At 36.5% G+C, this 19308-nt stretch overlaps 1 protein-coding gene across 10 annotated transcripts in view; it reads left to right on the top strand.

Annotated features, from left to right (window-relative positions):
• SETDB2 (SET domain bifurcated histone lysine methyltransferase 2) overlaps positions 1-19308 on the top strand; it is a 71529-nt gene that overhangs the window by 17346 nt on the left and 34875 nt on the right. For 7 of the 10 annotated variants that reach the window (XM_028526801.2, XM_036011365.1, XM_036011366.1 and 4 more), the window contains 3 exons: positions 6092-6217; positions 9361-9426; positions 13935-14031. In XM_028526801.2, coding sequence (XP_028382602.1) covers positions 6092-6217; positions 9361-9426; positions 13935-14031 — 289 coding nt within the window. The remainder of the gene's footprint in view (positions 1-6091; positions 6218-9360; positions 9427-13934; positions 14032-19308) is intronic. The other 3 variants (XM_036011369.1, XM_036011368.1, XM_036011370.1) reach the window with 2 other exon arrangements.

The raw sequence follows: 19308 nt of genomic DNA, 5'->3' as shown, positions 1-19308 counted from the left end.
CTCTCCCTCTCTTTCCCCCTCTCTAAAAATAAAGAAATTAAATAAAGAATAAAATCTTATTTCTTTATTTAAAGAAATAAAATAAAGAATTAAAGAATAAAATCTTATTTCTTTATTTTTAGAGAGGGGGGAAAGAGAGGAAGAGAAACATCAATGTGTGGTTGCCTCTGTCTCCATGATTCCTTTTTATTGTACTCTCCCTTACATGTTGGTAGTCTACAGAAGACCCTTTTCTCATTCTCTACATATTCTCTGTAATCATATGTACTTAGTGGCTTCAGCAGCATTGCCTGCTTTTGACTCCAAAGTTTGTATATCTTTTTATACATTTTACTCACCCTACTTGAATTTCTCATATGTGCCTCCACCTTTATTCCGTTTCAATAAATACCATTACTAATGGTTGCCTGAGTCGGAAACTTAAAAATCATTCTCCACTCTTCCCTGTTTTCTCTGCCACATGAGTGATAAAAGAAACAAATATAATCATACCATAAGGTGCTTGCACCTCTCAAGTGGCTCCCTATAGGCTTCCATGTAAAAATAAGGTTTATTAGCATTGCATATAAAGCCCTTCATGCCATGGCCGCTGCCTGCCTCTACAATTCTCATCCCTTTTGTTATCACATTGTTTTAAATGTTGAAGCCTTCTCTGAGCAGTGCCAGTGGGAATTAAAGATAGACTGTCTTGTGTAGTACACATCTAGCCAGAATGTTAACAGGGAAATAACACCCGTCCTGAGGCTGCTATGGTGGCAACAGCCATAATGAGCCAGGGTTCCATTTTGGGTAAGGTGACTTTGCCAGGAAGAGTTTTAGAACTCTGAGGCCCAAGCCTCTTAGGAAGATTCTCACTCCTTTACAAAACTTATAGGTCTTAGGTTTAATTTTTATTAAGGAAGATGTTTTGTTTGTTTTGTAAACTTAATGGGATCTCACTAATCCTAATAGCTTCTCCAATGACCTTTCTAGAGTGCAATTAATTATGTTCCTCCATTGCCCCCATTAATTGATTTTAACATTTTACACATGAATTTTAACATAAATAAATAGTGTTTAACATTTTAGATATTTTTGTTACTCTTACACATGGTTTAAGTTAGATTTGGCTTTGCAAATTTATCTTGATTGCCTTATTTTATTTAAAAATTTTTATTGTATTTTTTCCATTACCATTTATCCCCCTTATATTCTCCTCCCCTCTGCATTCACCACCCTGTTGTCCTTGTCTGTGAGTCATTTTTCCTTTTTACTTCATGACTCCACCCCTGAACCATCCTCCCATAGATGTCATCTTGCTCTCTTTTTTTAATGTTTGCTTGTTATTTCAGTTTGTTCATTAGATTCCACATATGAATGAAATCATACGGTATTAGATTTCACTTGGCATAATGTTCTCCAGGTCCATTCATGCTGTTGCAATGGGTAAAATTTTCTCTTCTACAGCTGAGTAGTATTCCATTGTGTAAATATTCCAATTGTTTTATCCACTCATCTACTGATGGACACTTGGGCTGCTTCAGAATCTTGGCGATTGTTAATAATGCTACAATGAAAATAATGGCACTTATGTTTTTAGAATTAGTGTTTTGGGTTCCTTTGGATATATTTCCAGAAGTGGGATCACTGGGTCAAAAGGGAGATCCATTTTTAATTTTTTAGGTATCTCTAAACTGCGTTCCACAATGGCTGCACTAACCTGCATTCCCAACAACGGTGGAAAAGTATTCCCCTTTCTCCACATCCTTATCACCACTTGTTTGTTGATTTATTAATGATAGCCATTCTGACCTAGGTGAGGTGATACCTTATTGTGATTTTAATTTTCATTTCTCTGGTGATGATTGACATTGGACATGTTTTCACATGACTGTAGGTGATGTGCATTTCCTTTTTAGAGAAGTGTCTATTCAGGCCCTTTTCCCATTTTTTAATTGGATTGTGTGGGGTTTTTTTGATGTTCAGTTTTAAAAGTTCTTTATATATTTTGATTATTAACTCCTTTTCCAAGATGTATTGGTGAGTATATTCTCCCATTCTGTGGGTTGTCTTTTTGCTTTGTCGATGGTTTCCTTTGCTGTGCAAAACATTTTAGTTTGATGTCCCATGTGTTTACTTTTACTTTTGTTTCCCTTGCCTGAGGAGATATATCAGAAAAAGTACTGCTACAAGCAATATTTGAGATTTCATTGCATGTGTTTTCTTCTAGGATTTTTTTTTATGGTTTTGAGTCTCACATTTAAGTTTTTAATCCTTTTTTGAATTTATTCTTATGTGAAGTTTAAGGAGGTGGTCTAGTTTCATTTTTATGCATGTATCTGTCCAGTTTTCCCAACACCATTTATTGGATAAACTATCTTTAGCCCATTGTACATGCTTTCTTTCTCTGTTGAATATTGACTATAAAGGTGTGGGTTTATTTTGGGGCTCTGTCTTTTGTTCCATTGATCTGTATGTCTGGTTTTATGCCATTACCATGCTGTTTTGATTACTATGGCCTTATATTATACTTTGGTATTAGGTAGCGTGATTCTTCTAAATTTCTTCTTTCTCAGGGTTGCTGTTGCTATGCAGGGCCCTTTGGGTTCCATATAAGTTTTTTAAATATTTGTTCTAGTTCTGTAAAATACATCATTGGAATCTTGATAGGAATTGCATTGAATTTGTATGTTGCTTTGGGTAGGATGGACATTTTAATGATGTTAATTCTTTCTTTCCATGAACATGGTATGTGGTTCCACTTATTTGTTTCTTCAGTGTCCTATATTATTTGAGTATAGGTTTTTACATCCTTGGTTAGATTTATTACTAGGTATTTTATACTTTTGGAAACAATTATGATCTCATATTTTTGTTTTTAACGTCGATAGGATTATTTCTCTAGAAATTGTTAAGGTGTTAGCTTGTTGGACGTATGAAATTTTAGCTCATGTTTATAAAAATATCTCTAAAAACTTTTAAACATTTCGTTTCACATAATTATTTAAAAGTTGATATAAATGGCATTTTAAAAGACATTATTTTTGGATATTTAGTAATTTCAACAATTGTTGAGATGTTTCTGAAACCATCAACTTCCATGCTCAATGGAAGTTATATTCCTAAAAATATTTTAATTAGAAAAAAATTTTTATTGCATTATATTGATTATGCTATTACAGTTGTCCTGACAACTTACAGTTTTCCTGGGTGCTCCTCCATCTACAACATCACTGCGTCAGGCAGTCTTGCCACCACTGTTCATGTGCATTGGTCATGTAAATGACCAATTGATCAAGTTCTTTAGCTACTCCACTTCCTGTGCTGTACTTTACATTCCCATGGCTATTCGATAACTACCTATTTGTACTTCTTAATCCTCTCATCTCTTCACCCATTTCCCCACACCACCTCCCATCTGACAACCATCAAAATGCTCTCTGTACCCATGATTCTATCGCTGTACTTGTTTGCTTACTTTGTCTTTTAGATTCCATTATTACTAGATTTGTATATTTTGCCATTTTATTGTTTATAGTTTTTATCTTCTTTTTCTTAAATAAGTCCCTTGAACATTTCATATAATACTGGTTTAGTGATGATGAACTCCTTCAATTTTTTCTTGTTTGGGAAGCTCTTTATCTGCCCTTTAATTTTAAATGATAGCTTTGCTGTGTAGAGCAATCTTGGCTGTAGGCCCCTTCTTTTCATGGCTTTGAATATTTCTTGCCAGTCTCTTTTGCCTGCAAAATTTCTTTTGAGAAATCAGGTGACAGTCTTATGGGAACTTGCCTATAGGTAACTAACTTCTTTTTCTCTTGCTGCTTTTAAGATTCTCTCTTTGTCTTTAACCTTTGGCATTTTCATAATGAGTGTCTTAGAGTGGGCCTCTTTCCATCCATCTTTTTTGGAAATCTCTGCTTCCTGGACTTGCATGTTTATTGCCTTCACCAAATTAGGGGCATTCTCTTTTATTATTTTTTCACATAGATTTCCAATTTCTTGCTCTTTCTCTACTCCTTCTGGCACCCCTATGATGTGAATGTTAGACCACTTGAAGTTATCTCAGAGGCTACTTATATCGTCCCCGTTTTTGGGGATTCTTTTTACTTTTTCTTGTTCTAATTGGTTCTTTTTTGCCTACTTATGTTCCAATCATTAGTCTGTTCTTGGCTTCATGCGCTCTGCTGTTGTTTCCCTGTAAATTGTTCTTTATTTGAATTAGTATAGGCTTTGTTTTTGACTGGATAGTTTTCATGCTGCCAAGGTCCTCACTAAGTTCCTTGAGTATCCTTATAACCAATGTTTTGAATTCTGCATCTGATAGATTGTGTATCTCCATTTTGTTTAGCTCTTTTTCTGGAGTTTTGATCTGTTCTTTCATTTGGGCCATGTTTCTTTGTCTCCTTGTTTCGGCAGCCTCCTGTATTTGTTTCTGTGTATTAGGTAGAGCTGCTTTGACTCCATGTCTTGGTAGTGTGGACTAATGTAGTAAGTGTCCTGTAGGGTCCAGTGGCACAGCCTCCACTGTCACCCAAGCTGGGTACTTGAGGTGCCCTTCCTATGGACTGGGCACACCCTCCTCTTGTAGTTGAGCCTTGGTTGGTGTTGGCGGATCAATGGGAGGGATTTACCCAGGCCAGTTAGCTACAAGGATTGGCTGTGACAACTTAACTACCAACCTCTGCCCTCTGTGGAGGATCAACAGTCCTGAGGCCCACTCCACAGAACAGGACTTACTTCATCAGAACTCTAGTACCTGCTTACTCTGCCCCTTGAGGGTGTCATTTGTGGAAGTGTTTGGGTGGTGGTGCTCCGCTGTGGTCTGTAGCTCTCCAATGGATGCATAGGTTCTCGGGGTTCCCAGGAGGTAGAGGTGCAGTGCAGGGTCAGCTACTGCTTGTGTTCTATCTGGGTCACTTGGCATAAGCTATAGAGCAATCTGCAGATGGGTGGTACTTGTGCTGGGCTTAGGAGTGCCCAAGCATGGCCAGCCTGTGAACCAAGACCAGCTGCTGCTAGTGCCAGGCCTGGGGTTTACTGAAGCCAGCTGTTCCTAGTTTGAGGGGATTTAGGAAGTTGTACAGCATAAGCCAAGACCAGCCATTCATATTGAAAAGCAGCTTGGGTGGGCCCATAAATTGGGTGGGGTGGAATGTCTGGGGATTTCCAAGGTGGGTCAGACAGTGTTAGTCAGGTTGATGAGTCTCAGATATGGCACCAACTTACTGACTTTGCGGGGGAGAGTTTAAAAAAGGGATAGTAGTTTCTGCTCACCTTGATGTCAGACACTTTGGTTCTTCTTTTTATGTCACTGTTGCCTTTCAAGATGCTACCCCAATGTTGGTGCACAGAGGGAGTGAGTCTGAGTTGGTGAATACATGTGTGGGTTCTTTAAGAGGAACTGTTTGTGGCTCCAGCAGTTTCTTCCACTGACTCAATGCATGCTAGTTTTTGCAGCTAGAAGTTGTGGGGACTTATCTTCCTGGCCCTGGAACCCTGGGCTGGGGTGCTTCATGTGGGGCTGGGCCTCCTTGCTCCCAAGATACCCATCCTGAATTTGTATCCACCACACGTGGGTGAGGTACTAGCCCATTCCTCGTCTGCACCCCTCCTACCAGTTTCGATGGATGTGTGTTTTTTTTAATCCGTAGTTGTCAGATTTACATTCAACTTGATTTCTGACAGTTCTGGGTGATTTTTTTTTTTGTATTTTAGTTGTAATTTTGATGTGGTTGTACAAAGATTTGAGCTGTGCCTGCCTATATCACTATCTTGAATGGAAGTCCTTTAAAGTTTTTAGATGAGTGTGTGTCTATGAATGTTCACTACCACTCAAGAATGAAGTCAATCCTTTTCTTTTCCAGTCATGTAATAGTGTCCCTAAAATTTTCTACATTTGTCTTAAATTAGCTGACATAAGTAACACAATTACCTCATATTTCTTGATTCTATTTTTTTTTTTTTGGTTGAGAAACAACCAAAATCATCTTCAAGGAAATTTAAAGACTAATTAAAACTTCATTTTATTGAGAAACCAAACAGATTGCAAAACATGCTAGGGGAAAATTACAGTCTCTTTCTATTAGGCTACTCACTGATTTATATTTAGGTGATGCAAAGACTTTCTGGATGGAGCTGGAAGATGATGGAAAAGTAGACATGATATTTGAGCAAGTACAAAATGTGCTGCAGTCACTGAAGCAAAAGATCAAAGATGGGTCTGCCACAAGTAAAGGTATGAAGCAGTAAAAACTTTTAGTATATGTAATGCTTAATGGTACCCCTGGCATGCTGTAAAATTCCATTTCCAGTGTTGTTTGTTTTATTTATTTATTTTTAATTGTATTTTATTGACTATGCTATTACACTTTTCCTATTTATTTTTCCCTTTGCTCCTCTACACCTAGCACACCCCACTCCCTCAGGCAGTCCCCACACCATTGTTCATGTCCATGGGTCATGTATATAAGTTCTTTGACTACTCCATTTCCTATGCTGTATTTTCCATCCCCAGGACTATTCTCTAACTACCAATTTGTATGTCTTAATCTCTTCACCTTTATATCCATTCCCCCAGACTCCCCTCCCCTCTGGTAACCATCAAAATGCTCTCTGTATCTGTGTGTCTGTTTATGTTCTGCTTCCCTCTCTTTTTTAGATTCAATTGCTGATAGATATGTATTACCATTTTATTGTTCATAGCTTTTATCTTCTTTGTCTTAAATAGCTGCTAGTGCCCGGCCTGGAGCCATTTAGTGATAGGTACAGGGGCTTGTGGAGACCAGCTGTGAGGGTTTAGGAAGATCAGAAACATGAGCCAAGACAAGCATTCATATGGAAAAGCCACTGTTAACAGCTTTGTTGGGTCTGTAAATTGGGTGGGGCTGAGCCTCAGGGAATCACCAGGGCTAGCAAACAGTGTTAGCTAGGTACAGGTTATCTCAGATATGGCACCTACCTGCTGGCTGTGTGGCTCTGTGTTGGGGGGTGGGTGGGGTTACAAAAAAGAAACAATGGCTTCTGCCTGCTGTTTTGTCTGGGAGAAAACTGTCCCCAGCTCTTGCCCTGATGCCAGATACTTCATTTCCTCTCCATGTGCTACTGGTGCCTTTCAGGCTGTTGCCCCAGTGCTCAGCTGAGAAGGAAGTAAGTCGGAGTAAGTGTGTGTGTGAGTCTTTCAAAGGTAACTGCTTGGGAATCCAGGAGTTTCTTCCATCTACTCAGTCCCTGGTGGGTTTACAGCCAGAAGTTATTGGGGCTTATCTTCCTGGCAGTGGAACTCTGGGTTGGGGCCTCTTGCTCCCAGGATATCCCTATAGATTTTTCTCTACCACACATATTTTACTGGTCCATTCCACATCTCTTGTATCTCTGCCCCTCCTACCAGTCTGGATAGATGTGGTTTCTTCTTTAATTCCTTAGTTGTAAGACTTCTATTCACCTTGATTTCTGTTGGTTCTGATACCACATCTGATAGTGTAGTTGTAATTTTGATGTGGTTAGGTAAGGAGGCAAGATGTGCTTACCAAATGTCACCATCTTGGGCAAGGCTCCTGTTGTTTGTTTTAAAAATCAAGTGTTTTTTCATCATCTAAAATCCTAGTATCAGTTCCGTTTGCCTTTTTATATGTGTTTGTTTTTATATGTATTGCCTTTATGTGTGTTTGGTCTGCTTCTATACAATCTTGCTTTTACCATACCATGGCTGTATTGTAAAAATGGAGAAGATGCTTGCTTTGAATAGCTACTAAATATATCTCTAACTCAGGCTATTTTTTACCCCACCCCATTTTCTTTTTTCTCTTTTCTTGGGGAGTATTACAAAAGTAATGTCTGTTCATGTACAACATTTGGTACATATAGAAAGCATAACAAAAAGTATCCATTATCCTATCATTCAGTGACAACTAGTGTTTTTTACATATAATAGTACATATAACTATATTATATCTTCTTTAAGCAGAACTTGCCCTATTAGGCTTCTGAAAGCAAAACTTGTACATAGGTGGTCAATACAGTCAATGAAGGTTTGTTTGTTTGTTTTTCTTCAACTCTGGTTGGTTGTAGAACATAAGACTTTCATGTGAAAACTTCCTCATTCCATTAGGACAGATGATTTTCAAACAAATTTTTCCCCATGTTACTGGTGACTGGGATCCATCCACGTGGCACCTTGGTGAATAACCGGACATGTGCCATGTTACTCTGGATCATGGTGAACTCAGGAAAGACACAGGTCTTAAAATCAAGGTAAAAGCCAGGTAAAATCCAGGTGCGGCAGGACAGAATCTTGCAAGGAAGTCTCTTGCAGCTTCATAGTTAGCCAGCGAAGGCACAATCAAAGCAGCAGCATCTCCTTTCTTATTACTCCAGGTCGCGTGGCCTCCTTCCTCATTATAAACTACACAGCTGCTTGTTTACATCTCCCGTCTCACTGCTCTCTTTCAAATGGAGTGGTAAAAATCCCTTACCACAGATAGCATGTCTCTTTCTTTACTGCTGCTTCTCATGGCCAAGAGAGCCCTTCTCCTTCCCAAGCTGCATGGCCAAGAGCAGAGGGAGAATTCCTGCTGCACCTTGTTTAAATTCAGGCACCTCCTTAATAACCCCATTTCCGACTTCTGCTACAATCAACTCCATCTGCCAGTTCTTTGTTATCTTCTGCCTTTTTCTAGCTGCCATTGTTAGTGCAGGCAGGCATGGCCCATGACTGGGAGTGAACCCTTTTCTGCTTCTTGCAGGCAGGCACAGCAAGCTTCTCAAGCTATGTCATGAGTCAAAGTCATGCCCATCTCTCTGGCTTAGCACATATATTTTCTTAACTATAACACTGGCCAGCTGGTATTGATACACAAAATAGCTCATCTCCCAGCCTTGGCTGTGGAGGCTTCTTTGGGATTTTTTTTTTCCTTTTTTCTATATTCCTGAGAGGAGGAGGGACTTGTCTGGTTCCATGAGTCCCCTAGCTCAAATACTGTTCTGAGCCTCATACCACATCCGTTACACCCAGACTATTTATTTTTTCTCAGACTATGTTGAATTCTTTCTGGATACTCTTATAACATTGGCTTATTATGTACTTGTCCAAAAAATGAGTACTGTTTTTCATTTTAACATTTTTTCCCATGCCTTCATGAGTCTAATATTCCTAGGATTGAATCCAGTACTACTTCCTAGCTGAACGTCCTGAAAGGAATAAGTTAACCTCTAAGCTGCAATTTCTTTCTCTCTAATACAGATATTTATAAGATCCCCTCAGAGGAGTTGTGAAGATTAAATGAAATAAAATATGTAGATTGTTTAGTACAGTAGTTGGCACTTGAATAAAGGTAATGCTACTGCTGATTGCTTTTGTCCTTTTTTTTCTTTCCTTAACAGAATACATCCAAGCAATGATTCTAGTGAATGAAGCCACTAGAAGTAACAATTCAATACTGATAAAGGGTATGTACATTTCTAATCTCAACATAGAGTATTCTCTGATATTTTCTTGATCTGAAGCAGGTCTGCATAATTATGTGAGGCTAATTAATGAAAGATAATTTAAAATAAAATGTAAGACCTATACTGGTAAATTGTATAAATAAGTTTTCCTACTAAATGAAAATCCCTACCTATCTAGTGATAAGAAATGCATACCGTACAAAGCCTCCTAGGGAAGGAATGAACAAATGTATCTCTTCAAAAAAATTTTTGTATACCAAGGGAAAATAGAATTTTAAGACTCCAAACCACTATAATCCAGTTTTGTGTGAAGAACAATACTAGAAAAGAATGTTCTGGTATAGATAAATGGGTGGCAAAATTTTTCATTTCTAGATTATTACTAGACTATAAGTCTTTAAAACTCTAAACAAATTTATTTTAGAATGAATTGATCAAAGATAGTATACCAGGGTTAGACAGAGAAAAATTGAAAATTACTTCATTAGAATTATTATCTTACAAATCTTAGTCTTTCACTGATTTGCTAAAGTATTGAAGAAGTACATTTACTAGATGTTAATTACTACTAGGAAATATTGTCAATAAATTATAATAATTTTCACTGCTATAATTTGGAGCTTTAAGGTTTTAAATCTCTGAAAATATAGCTATCATTATCAGTATATTTTAAAGAAATCTTTTGTTACTGATAAATATTCTCAATATCAATAACTAACATTTTTAGAATAGTAGATTCTATAAGGAAACAGTTAAACTATCACACTATCCTTCATTTGCACTTGGAATTAACTCTCTGCCCTTCATACATTACATTAGTTTTGAAGAAATGCTTTTAAATGCAGGAGGTGGTAGACCAATGTTTATAAGTAATGGGGGAGTTATGTAATTAACATTTTTGGCAAATACAAGGATTAACAACTTTCTAGTAATAAAGTTTTATGACAGTATTTTAAAAAATACTGAGACTGGGCAAAACAAAAGGATTTGATGTTGAAGTCAAAACAAGCCATCCCAGAGCCAGTCTACTGTACTCCACAAATCAGAAGTTACCTTTATTTTCCTTGCTTCTGTATAACAAACTGTAAATATTTGTAGTATGCTTATACAAAGGATTGGATATCATTTTCTTGACAGAATTTTTTTCCTCTTTCCCCCTTTAATAAATGATTAATTTTAAATTTCCATTTTTTTTCAGTAAATCTTACTTCTTTATTTTCAAATATATTTTATTGATTATGTTATTACAGTTTCCCATTTTTTTCTTCCCTTTATTCCCCTCTGCCCTGCACCCACACACACCAACACTCTCCCACCCCTTAGTTCATGTCCATGGACCGTACATGTAAGTTCTTTGGCTTCTCCATTTCCCATATTATTCTTTACCTCCCCCATCTGTTTTGTAGCTACAATTTATGTTTCTTATTCCCTGTACCTTTTCCCACATTCTTCCTCCTCCATCTCTCTGCTGATAACCCTTCACGTGATCTCCATTTCTGTGATTCTGTTCCTGTTCTAGTTGTTTGCTTAGTTTGTTTTTGTTTTTGTTTTTGTTTTTTTTTTTCCAGGTTCGGTTAATAGCTGTGAGTTCTTTGTCATTTTGCTGTTCATATTTTTGATCTTCTTTTTCTTAGATAAGTCCCTTTAATGTTTCATATAATAAGGGCTGGGCAAATGATGAACTCCTTTAACTTGACCTTATCTGGGAAGCACATAATCTGCCTTCCATTCTAAAAGATAGCTTTGCTGGATAGAGTAATCTTGGATGTAGGTCCTTGCCTTTCCTGACTTGGAATACTTCTTTCTAGCCCCTTCTTGCCTGCAAGATTTCTTTTGAGAAATCAGCTGGTAGTCTTATGGACACTTCTTTGTAGGTAACTGTCTCCTTTTTTCTTGCTGCTTTTTTTTTAAAGATTTTATTTATTTATTTTTAGAGAGAGAGGAAGGAAGGGAGAGAGGGAGAAAAACATCTATATGTGGTTGCCTCTCAGGTACCCCCTACTGAGGACCTGTCCTGCAACCCAGGCATGTGCCCTGACTGGGAATCAAACTGGCTACTGTTTGGTTCTCAGGCCAGCACTAAATCCATTGAGCCATACCAGCCAGGGCTCTTGCTGTTTTTAAGATTCTCTGCTTGTAATAGCATAATCAATAAAAACAATACTTAAAAACAAACAAACAAAAGATTCTCTGCTTATCTTTAATCTTGGGTAATGTAATTATGATGTGCCTTGGTGTGTGCTTCCTTGGGTCCATGTGCTTTGTGACTCTCTGAGCTTCTTGGACTTCCTGGAAGTCTATTTCCTTTGGTAAATTGGGCATGTTCTCCTTCATTATTTTTCAAATAAGTTTTCAATTTATTACTCTTCCTCTTCTTCTGGCACACCTTTGATTTGGATGTTGAAACATTTAAAGTTGTCCCGGAGGTTCTAAGCCTCTCCTCATTTTTTGGAATTCTTATTTTTTTTTTTAAGATTATATATTTTTAGAGAGGGAAGGGAGGGGGAGAGAGAGAGAGAGACAGAGACAGAGACAGAGACAGAGACAGAGACATCAATGTGCGGTTGCTGGGGGTTCTGGCCTGCAACCCAGGAATGTACCCTGGCTGGGAATTGAACCTGGAACACTTTGGTTCCCAGCCCGCACTCAATCCACTGAGCTATGCCAGCCAGTGAAATTCTTATTTCTTCATTTTTTTTGGTTGAATGTTTATTTTTTTCTTCTCCTCCAAACCGTTGATTTTACTCCATTTCCTTCTCTTCACTGTTGGTTCCCTCTACATTGTCGTTTATTTCACTTTACATAGCTTTTACTTCTTCCTCTATTTTGCAACCATACTCAACCATTTCTGTGAGCATCCTGATTACCAATGTTTTGAACTCTGCATCTGATAGGTTGGTTATCTCTTCATTGCTTAGTTCTATTTTTGGACCTTTGATCTATTCTTTCATTTGGGCCATATTTCTTTGTCTGGGTGGGCCTGTTATGTAGTAAGGGGTGGAGCCTTAGGTATTGTCACAGCGGGGCAACCAGTTCACTGGGTTGTGGTGCCATATGTGAGGGAGGGGTCTGAAGGAACAATGTCGCTTGCTCAGCTCTCGGTTGGCTTTCCATCACTTCCCCTGCTAACCGCAAGCATAATTGGGCTCTTCTGGTGCTGTTTCCTAGGTGGGCAGGTTTGTGTTCTAGGACCATGTGGATCTCTCCAGTGAACTGTCCTGTGAGGCTGGGTGTTTCTCCTGCTACTGCAACCACCACAGGTTTTTTTTAGTCAGAATTTATGAGGCTTTCTTTCCCCAGGCTGGAACCCTGGGTTGTGAAATCTGTATCACTACCTTGTTGTTCTTCCTGGTTTATCCACACACAAATGTGGGACCACCCAGTGTGCCAGCCACCATCTTGCTGCCCAGGTCCTGCAGCCACCGCCTTGCCTCATTTCTTCTCCGCCCTGGATGCCTGTCTCGGCTCCTCCTACTAGTCTGGATGAATATTTCTTTAACTCCTTGGTTGTTGGACTTCCATACAGTTTGATTTTCTGGCAGTTCTGGTTGTTTTTTATAATCAGTTTATATAGTTTTCTTCAATTATCAGATTTTAAACCTTCTTTCTTTACCTAGGTAAGTAAAGAAGAGCATTTGTTTTTCTATGAGTCAAGGAGTATTTTTGGGTTATAACTTAAACTTTTATTTACTTAAACTTTTTTTTTCTTTTTATTAATAAGACTGTTCAGCACTAAAGGACTAAGACAAGTGAATAATCCAAGGCATGATGAGAAATCTTTTTTTTTCCTAAGGTCCATCATTGTGTAGGAAACAGCATATTTTTAAAAAAAAAAATTCTGTAAACCAAACATATGAAGTATTCCACATACCATTTTTCACAATAAGAACTGGAAATCTATAATTTTTTTCATTAAATACATAGCTTATTTCTGTATTATAGTCATGTTAAAAGAGTAGAATAAGAAAAATGGACAAAAATAAAATTAAGTTCAAAGAGATTCAGGAGAGACTAAGGGAAATGTGAAAATACAAATGGAAAGACAAAAAGAGGTACCCAGATATCCTACCCCATTACCCTCCCCATAAAATAGGTAATAGTAAAACAATGAGAAAACAAAAGATATATGATGTTTCCTCTTTGGGACCTTTTTATAGAGCCTTTAAGAGTTATGTTATTTTTCTGTAAAATGCCAGCAGAAATAGGAACATTTAATGTGGACCTTAAAGGTTGATTAAAAATCAGATACAGTTTAGGCCAAACTGGAGTTTCTGCATTAGAAATCTCTTCTTTCTTAAGTCTTATTTCATCCTGTCTTCTTTTCTTTTCTTTTTTTTTTTTTAAATATTGACACCTAACTTTTTGGGTCAGTCTTGTTTATCTTAATATGTTTTCAGATTTAAGGACTTCATATATCTCTAGTTAATTAAGATATTATTTAGATATTAGAGTGAATGATTTTTAATTGGTGTACTTGTTCCTGATGTGTGTAGTTTTCTTTCATGTAGGTCACAAATCTGTGACTGAGAATGAAGAGGAAGACAAATCACATTCATGGCCATCTACATCATATGAAGAATTCTTTCCAGAAGACTGTACATTTCTGTATGTATATTAGTTAAATCTATTTATGTTCTTACTGCTTTTGCTCTCAGATAGAGATTTACTATTTGTAATCATTTGACAGAAAAGTAGGTAGACTATATCAAAGAAGATTCCACCAAAAGCATTGAAAGTTGTCAATTTTAGTATTTTGTATGGGATAAAGGTTCATTAGTCCCTTAATAGGTTATTTATTTTGCTAATATCCTTAGGTAATCGAGTCTTTCAATAAAATTTAGCTTAAGATGTCTTTGTATATTATTACTATGCTGAAGTCTACCAAATTGTTTTTTCTTTAATATAAAAACCTTTTCTTGGATTATTTCTGTTAAAGTTGGTGTTTTTAAAAGTATTTTTTTTCAGTATTGGTTCAGTTTTTAAAATGAGTAACAGCTCTAAATTAGTATCAGCAAGTTTATAAGAATAGGCTACATTTTTCTGACCTTTTCTTCTTTTACTACTAATTTCAGTAAAGATTCTGCAACAGAATTCCTCAGTAGAATTGTATAAAGAAATCTGCCACTCTTGACATTTAGTCTTTATATTTAGTAAGTAATACCTGTACTAAAACTTTTAGGTACTAGTTAAAGGGAAGTTTATGAAAATGTGTTATGCTAGGGTAAAGAACAGAATTTCAAAAATCCAAAAAGTGTCTTTAGAAAGTAAGTTATTAATTTGATTGTCCTTTTAGCTACATATTAAAGTGATGAAAAATATTGTCAATAACTGTGACTGGTGTGGCTTGGTTGGGTGTTGACTGCGCAAAGCAAAGGATAGCTGGTTTGATACTGGGTTAGGGCACATGCCTGGGTTGTGGGTTCAGTGCAGGTTGGGGTGCATACAAGAGGCAACCATTCGATGTTTCTCTCTCATATCCATGTTTCTCTCCCACCCTTTCTCCCTGTTTTTCTCTTTCTCTAAAATTTAATAAATAAAATCTTCTTAAATTGTCAATATAGAATTCTTTTTTTCTTTTGATCATGAGAGTTGTTGATTGACACTCTTACATACGATTTGCATTTACAAATATTACAGATGTCTTTGCAGTTTGAGTCTAGAAGGCTCAAAATTTATTTCAAAAAGCTGTCAGAGAATGCTAAGTTCACAGTTTTAAAACTAAAAAAAAAACCCAGGTTTTATTATTTTTAGACATAGAGGAAGGGAGGGAGAAAGAAAGGGAGAGAAACATCATTGTGTAGATGTTTCTCATACCCCGCAACTGGGGACCCATCTTGCAACCCAGGCATGCCCTGACTGGGAATCAACCAGTGACTCTTTGGTTTACAGGCCAGTGCTCAGTCGTCCACTGAACCACACCAGCCATGGCGCAGCAGTTTTAAACTTCTTTAACTGGCCATTTCAATAGCCTATTTCTGACCTTCTTATATATAGCATAAAATTTTATTACCTTTAACACTCTAACTCACTAAAATAGATTTTTTACATAAATTACCACCAAACTTCCCCATCTTATGTTTATATAATATTTTAAACCTAAATGAGTTGGTTAATTCTTGTTACGTGCCTCCCTTTTTAAGTTTATTGTTTTAGCTTATCAAAATCCTTTTGAGTTTTAAATCTCTTATATTTTCTTACTAGCTTTTCATCTTGTACAAATATATTAAATAAGCTTTCTAATCTTTATTGTAGCTCACTGCTAGAGACCTTTTTTCATTACTCCTCAGAAAGAACTGTTCAATTCAACCAATTGGGAATTTAGTTAGCTGTACTATTGTCCCATCTACATTCCTCTGTTTTAAAAGATTCACTGCTGTAGCATTCTATATTATTACCAAAGTTTATCAACCCTTATAAAAAAGGATAATTATTTGTATTTTTTCATACCTTGTCCATGTTGGCTTTTCAAATTATAAATAGTATGTAAAACTTGAATGCCCGATTCTATTTTTTAGAATTCTTTAGGGATTAATATTAAGCTAATCATTCTGTACTTTCTGGAATGTTCCATTTTAAAAACAAAAATCAGGGCAATAGTTTTCCATTTTTCATTTATATTTAAAATGTCGATACATTGTGATTTAATTTGTTTGGGCCTAGAATCTTAAATATGTTTAAAACTAACATTCTAGGATGTATTTTTAACTATCACAGACTTCAATTTCTTCTCATTTTTATCTGGTCTTTCCAACTGAGGGCAGTGATAGTTACAGATAAAAAAGGCAAAGACTAATTGTTTTTGAACTTCTCCTCTCTGTTATCAATTAACTTATTATGATCTTTCCCCAACAGATTGTCATCTTGTTCCAAACATAGCTTGAAAAATTTTGCTATTTTAACACATTTGGAAATTTTAGTTCTTAGTAGGCTTGAGCCTTTGTGACACTTTTCTTTATTTTGTACATATTCTTTTAAACATCTGAGCTTCCCAGAGAATGATTGGCTTCTCTAATTGCTTTCCTATCTCATTAAGATTATTTGTGATTGCTTAATTAGGACTTGATTTCCTTAGAACCCACAATTCTTGTGCTGCTTCCCATTTAGAGTCTTTTTCCGTAAGATATTATACCTAACTTTGAGTTGAACTTCCTGAGATCTTTTCATTTAAAGGGACGAGTCTATTTAGGCTCAGGATTTTCTTACATAGCCATGCGAAGTCCAAGACCACATTTCAATCTTGAGCAGAATTATGTTTAAATAATTCTTTTGTATTTCCTCTGCAGGTCATGAGTTTATTACTGTTTTACTTTCAGTAGTTAAACCTCTAGCAGGCCAGTAGCACATAGGCAAACTGGCAAACTAAATGGTGAATAACTTAAGCCACAGGTTCTCAACCCCAGCTGAATTGCTTAATGTCATATAATTTGTCAATGGCAAACCAGAGTGAAAATCTTTAGTCTGGTAGGAATCTGGCTTTCTATCTTTCATTCTTGAGTTTAATTTCCACTCCATATATGTGAGCTATGACATAGGTAAATATAAAAATAAATTTATTCCAACGATAATTCTTTTACAAAGATACCTATTTTTGTGATGTTAGGATACCTGTCCTAATTCTTTTTCTTAATTAAGTACTTTGTTTTGTGAGGAACACACAGCCAGCTTAATTAGTGGAGTTTACTAGAGATATACTTGGTGTGTAACTTTGGCTAACATACATGGTGAAAGTGACCATTTCCCCACAGCTAAAAGACCCAGGTGTGAGTTTAAGCCATTTGGCTTTACATATCACATGCACACAAACACTCAAGAGAGCTTATTTTTTCAAACACACAACACAGCCCTGACCAGTGCGGCTCAATGGGGTTGGGCATCACCTGTGGACCAAGAGGTCGTAGGTTTGATTCCTGGTCAGGGCACATGCCTAAGTTGTGGGCCAAGCCCCTGGGTGGGGGCGTGCAAGAGGCAACTAGTCAGTGTTTATCTTGCACATTAATGTTTCTCTCCTTCTCTTTTTCCCTCCCTTCCCCCTTTTTAAAATATAAAGAATTTAAAAAAAAACTAAACACACAACACACATACACTCCTAACCTACACGAATATACATTCACACACACTTATAAATAAAATAGGTGTTCAAGAACAGAAACTGTAACATAACAAGCCATATAGAGCCTAGAATTGAAACTGGAAAATCAGTACCAGAGGTTCAAGGTCCACATTGCTGAGATCTACTTCTTTTTTGTTTGTTTGTTTAAACTGATTATTTGTTTGTTTGTTTTTCAAGTACAGTTGTCTCTATTTTCCCCCATCCTCACCCATCCCCACCTTCTACCCTCAATCCTACCCCTCTTTGACTTTGTCCATGGATCCTTTATACACGTTCCTTGACAACCCTTCCCCTTCTTTCCTTTTTTATTCCCCTTCCCGCTCCCCTCTGGTTGCTGTCAGTCTGTTCTTTATTTCATTGTCTCTGGTTATATTTTGCTTGCTTATTTGTTTTGTTGATCAGGTTCTGCTTATAGGTGAGATTCATATAGTATTTGTCATGAGATCTTCTCTGTATGGTATCAGTTGGTTCTTCTGGTTCCACATAGTCTAACATAATCTGCCCCAGCTAAATACTACATGATCTTCTATAAGTGTTACCTTGATATTTTTTTATATCTTGATACAAATTTTTGAGAGAGACCGTTAATAGCCCAGTATGAATACATGATCCAACAGATTTGTGTACACTGAAATTAAAATGGCCATCTTTCTGAAGAGGATGATGAAAGAAGGAACTGAGCAGAAAACAGATGTGTCTACTGCCGTCTTTAAGATGAATATAGTTTACATTCATTTCTTAAAGTGTGTCCCTTCAAAGGTCATAAAGGATAAAATGACTTTTTGCCTCAGACTTTCTAAAAGCTAGAAAATAAGTTGGCAATCTCTGAAGCCACACTTTGCCTTGTAGTTCAAGGTGTCTAATGACAAAACAGTTCTTAAGCAACATACAGACTCAAATGCCTCTACTAAGAGGCTGGCATATGAGTACAGATAATAATACCAAATAACCATTCTTTCCTACTTACTCTTTGTTTATCTCCAGCCTTTTTGTATTTTTAGAAGGCCAGTAACACTACTCATAGGATGTTTTCTTTATTGTTTTATCCAGTAATATATCTTTATACATATAAGAAAGTTAATCTTCCTCCCCATAAGATGGGATTGAAGTTAAATTACTTTACTCCTGAGACTTTTGTCTCATTACTCCTGAGACTTGTTTCAGGAGTAAGTTGGTTTTCGTTCATTTATGAGATGAGGCACAGATAAGAAAAGAATCATTTATAAGGACCATATCAGTGTTTCATTTCCATGTTTTACTGCTTATCTTTCTAACTCTTCTTAAGTATCAGAAGGTGTTTCTCCCTTAATTTTTATTAAACTTTAGTCACCAGAATACCCCTTTGACTCAGGTTTGCTAACTTTTCTAAAATCCTAAGTTCCAAATTACAGATTTTTACCAGCATGTTTATTATTACAAATTTTAGTCCAAATTGTTATAATCGTATATTGTTCCAGTAATAAGTAACTTGGAGCTGTATTTATTGTCACATGAGGAAATTATGTGTGAATACATTATAAATTATAAGCTACTGTATAATTATTACTTAGTATTTAAGAACCAATGATAACCCAGATACCTTCTCTTTCACATATACCCTTTCATATTCAGAAAAGAACCTTTTGAATTATCAAATTGGTGTTTCATATTCCCCTTCTCCCCAAAAAGCAAAACAGGAACAAAAACAAATCTAGTTTAAAAAAAGGAAATCACATAATTAGATTTGGAGAAAGGATGCCACCGAAACCAGTGGGAAACACTTTATTTGGTTA

Source organism: Phyllostomus discolor, chromosome 11 (genome assembly GCF_004126475.2).
Source record: "Phyllostomus discolor isolate MPI-MPIP mPhyDis1 chromosome 11, mPhyDis1.pri.v3, whole genome shotgun sequence".
In the NCBI taxonomy this organism is placed as follows: domain Eukaryota; kingdom Metazoa; phylum Chordata; class Mammalia; order Chiroptera; family Phyllostomidae; genus Phyllostomus; species Phyllostomus discolor.
The sequence above is the reverse complement of the archived record's forward strand: the minus strand, read 5'-3'. Positions and strand labels throughout refer to the sequence as shown.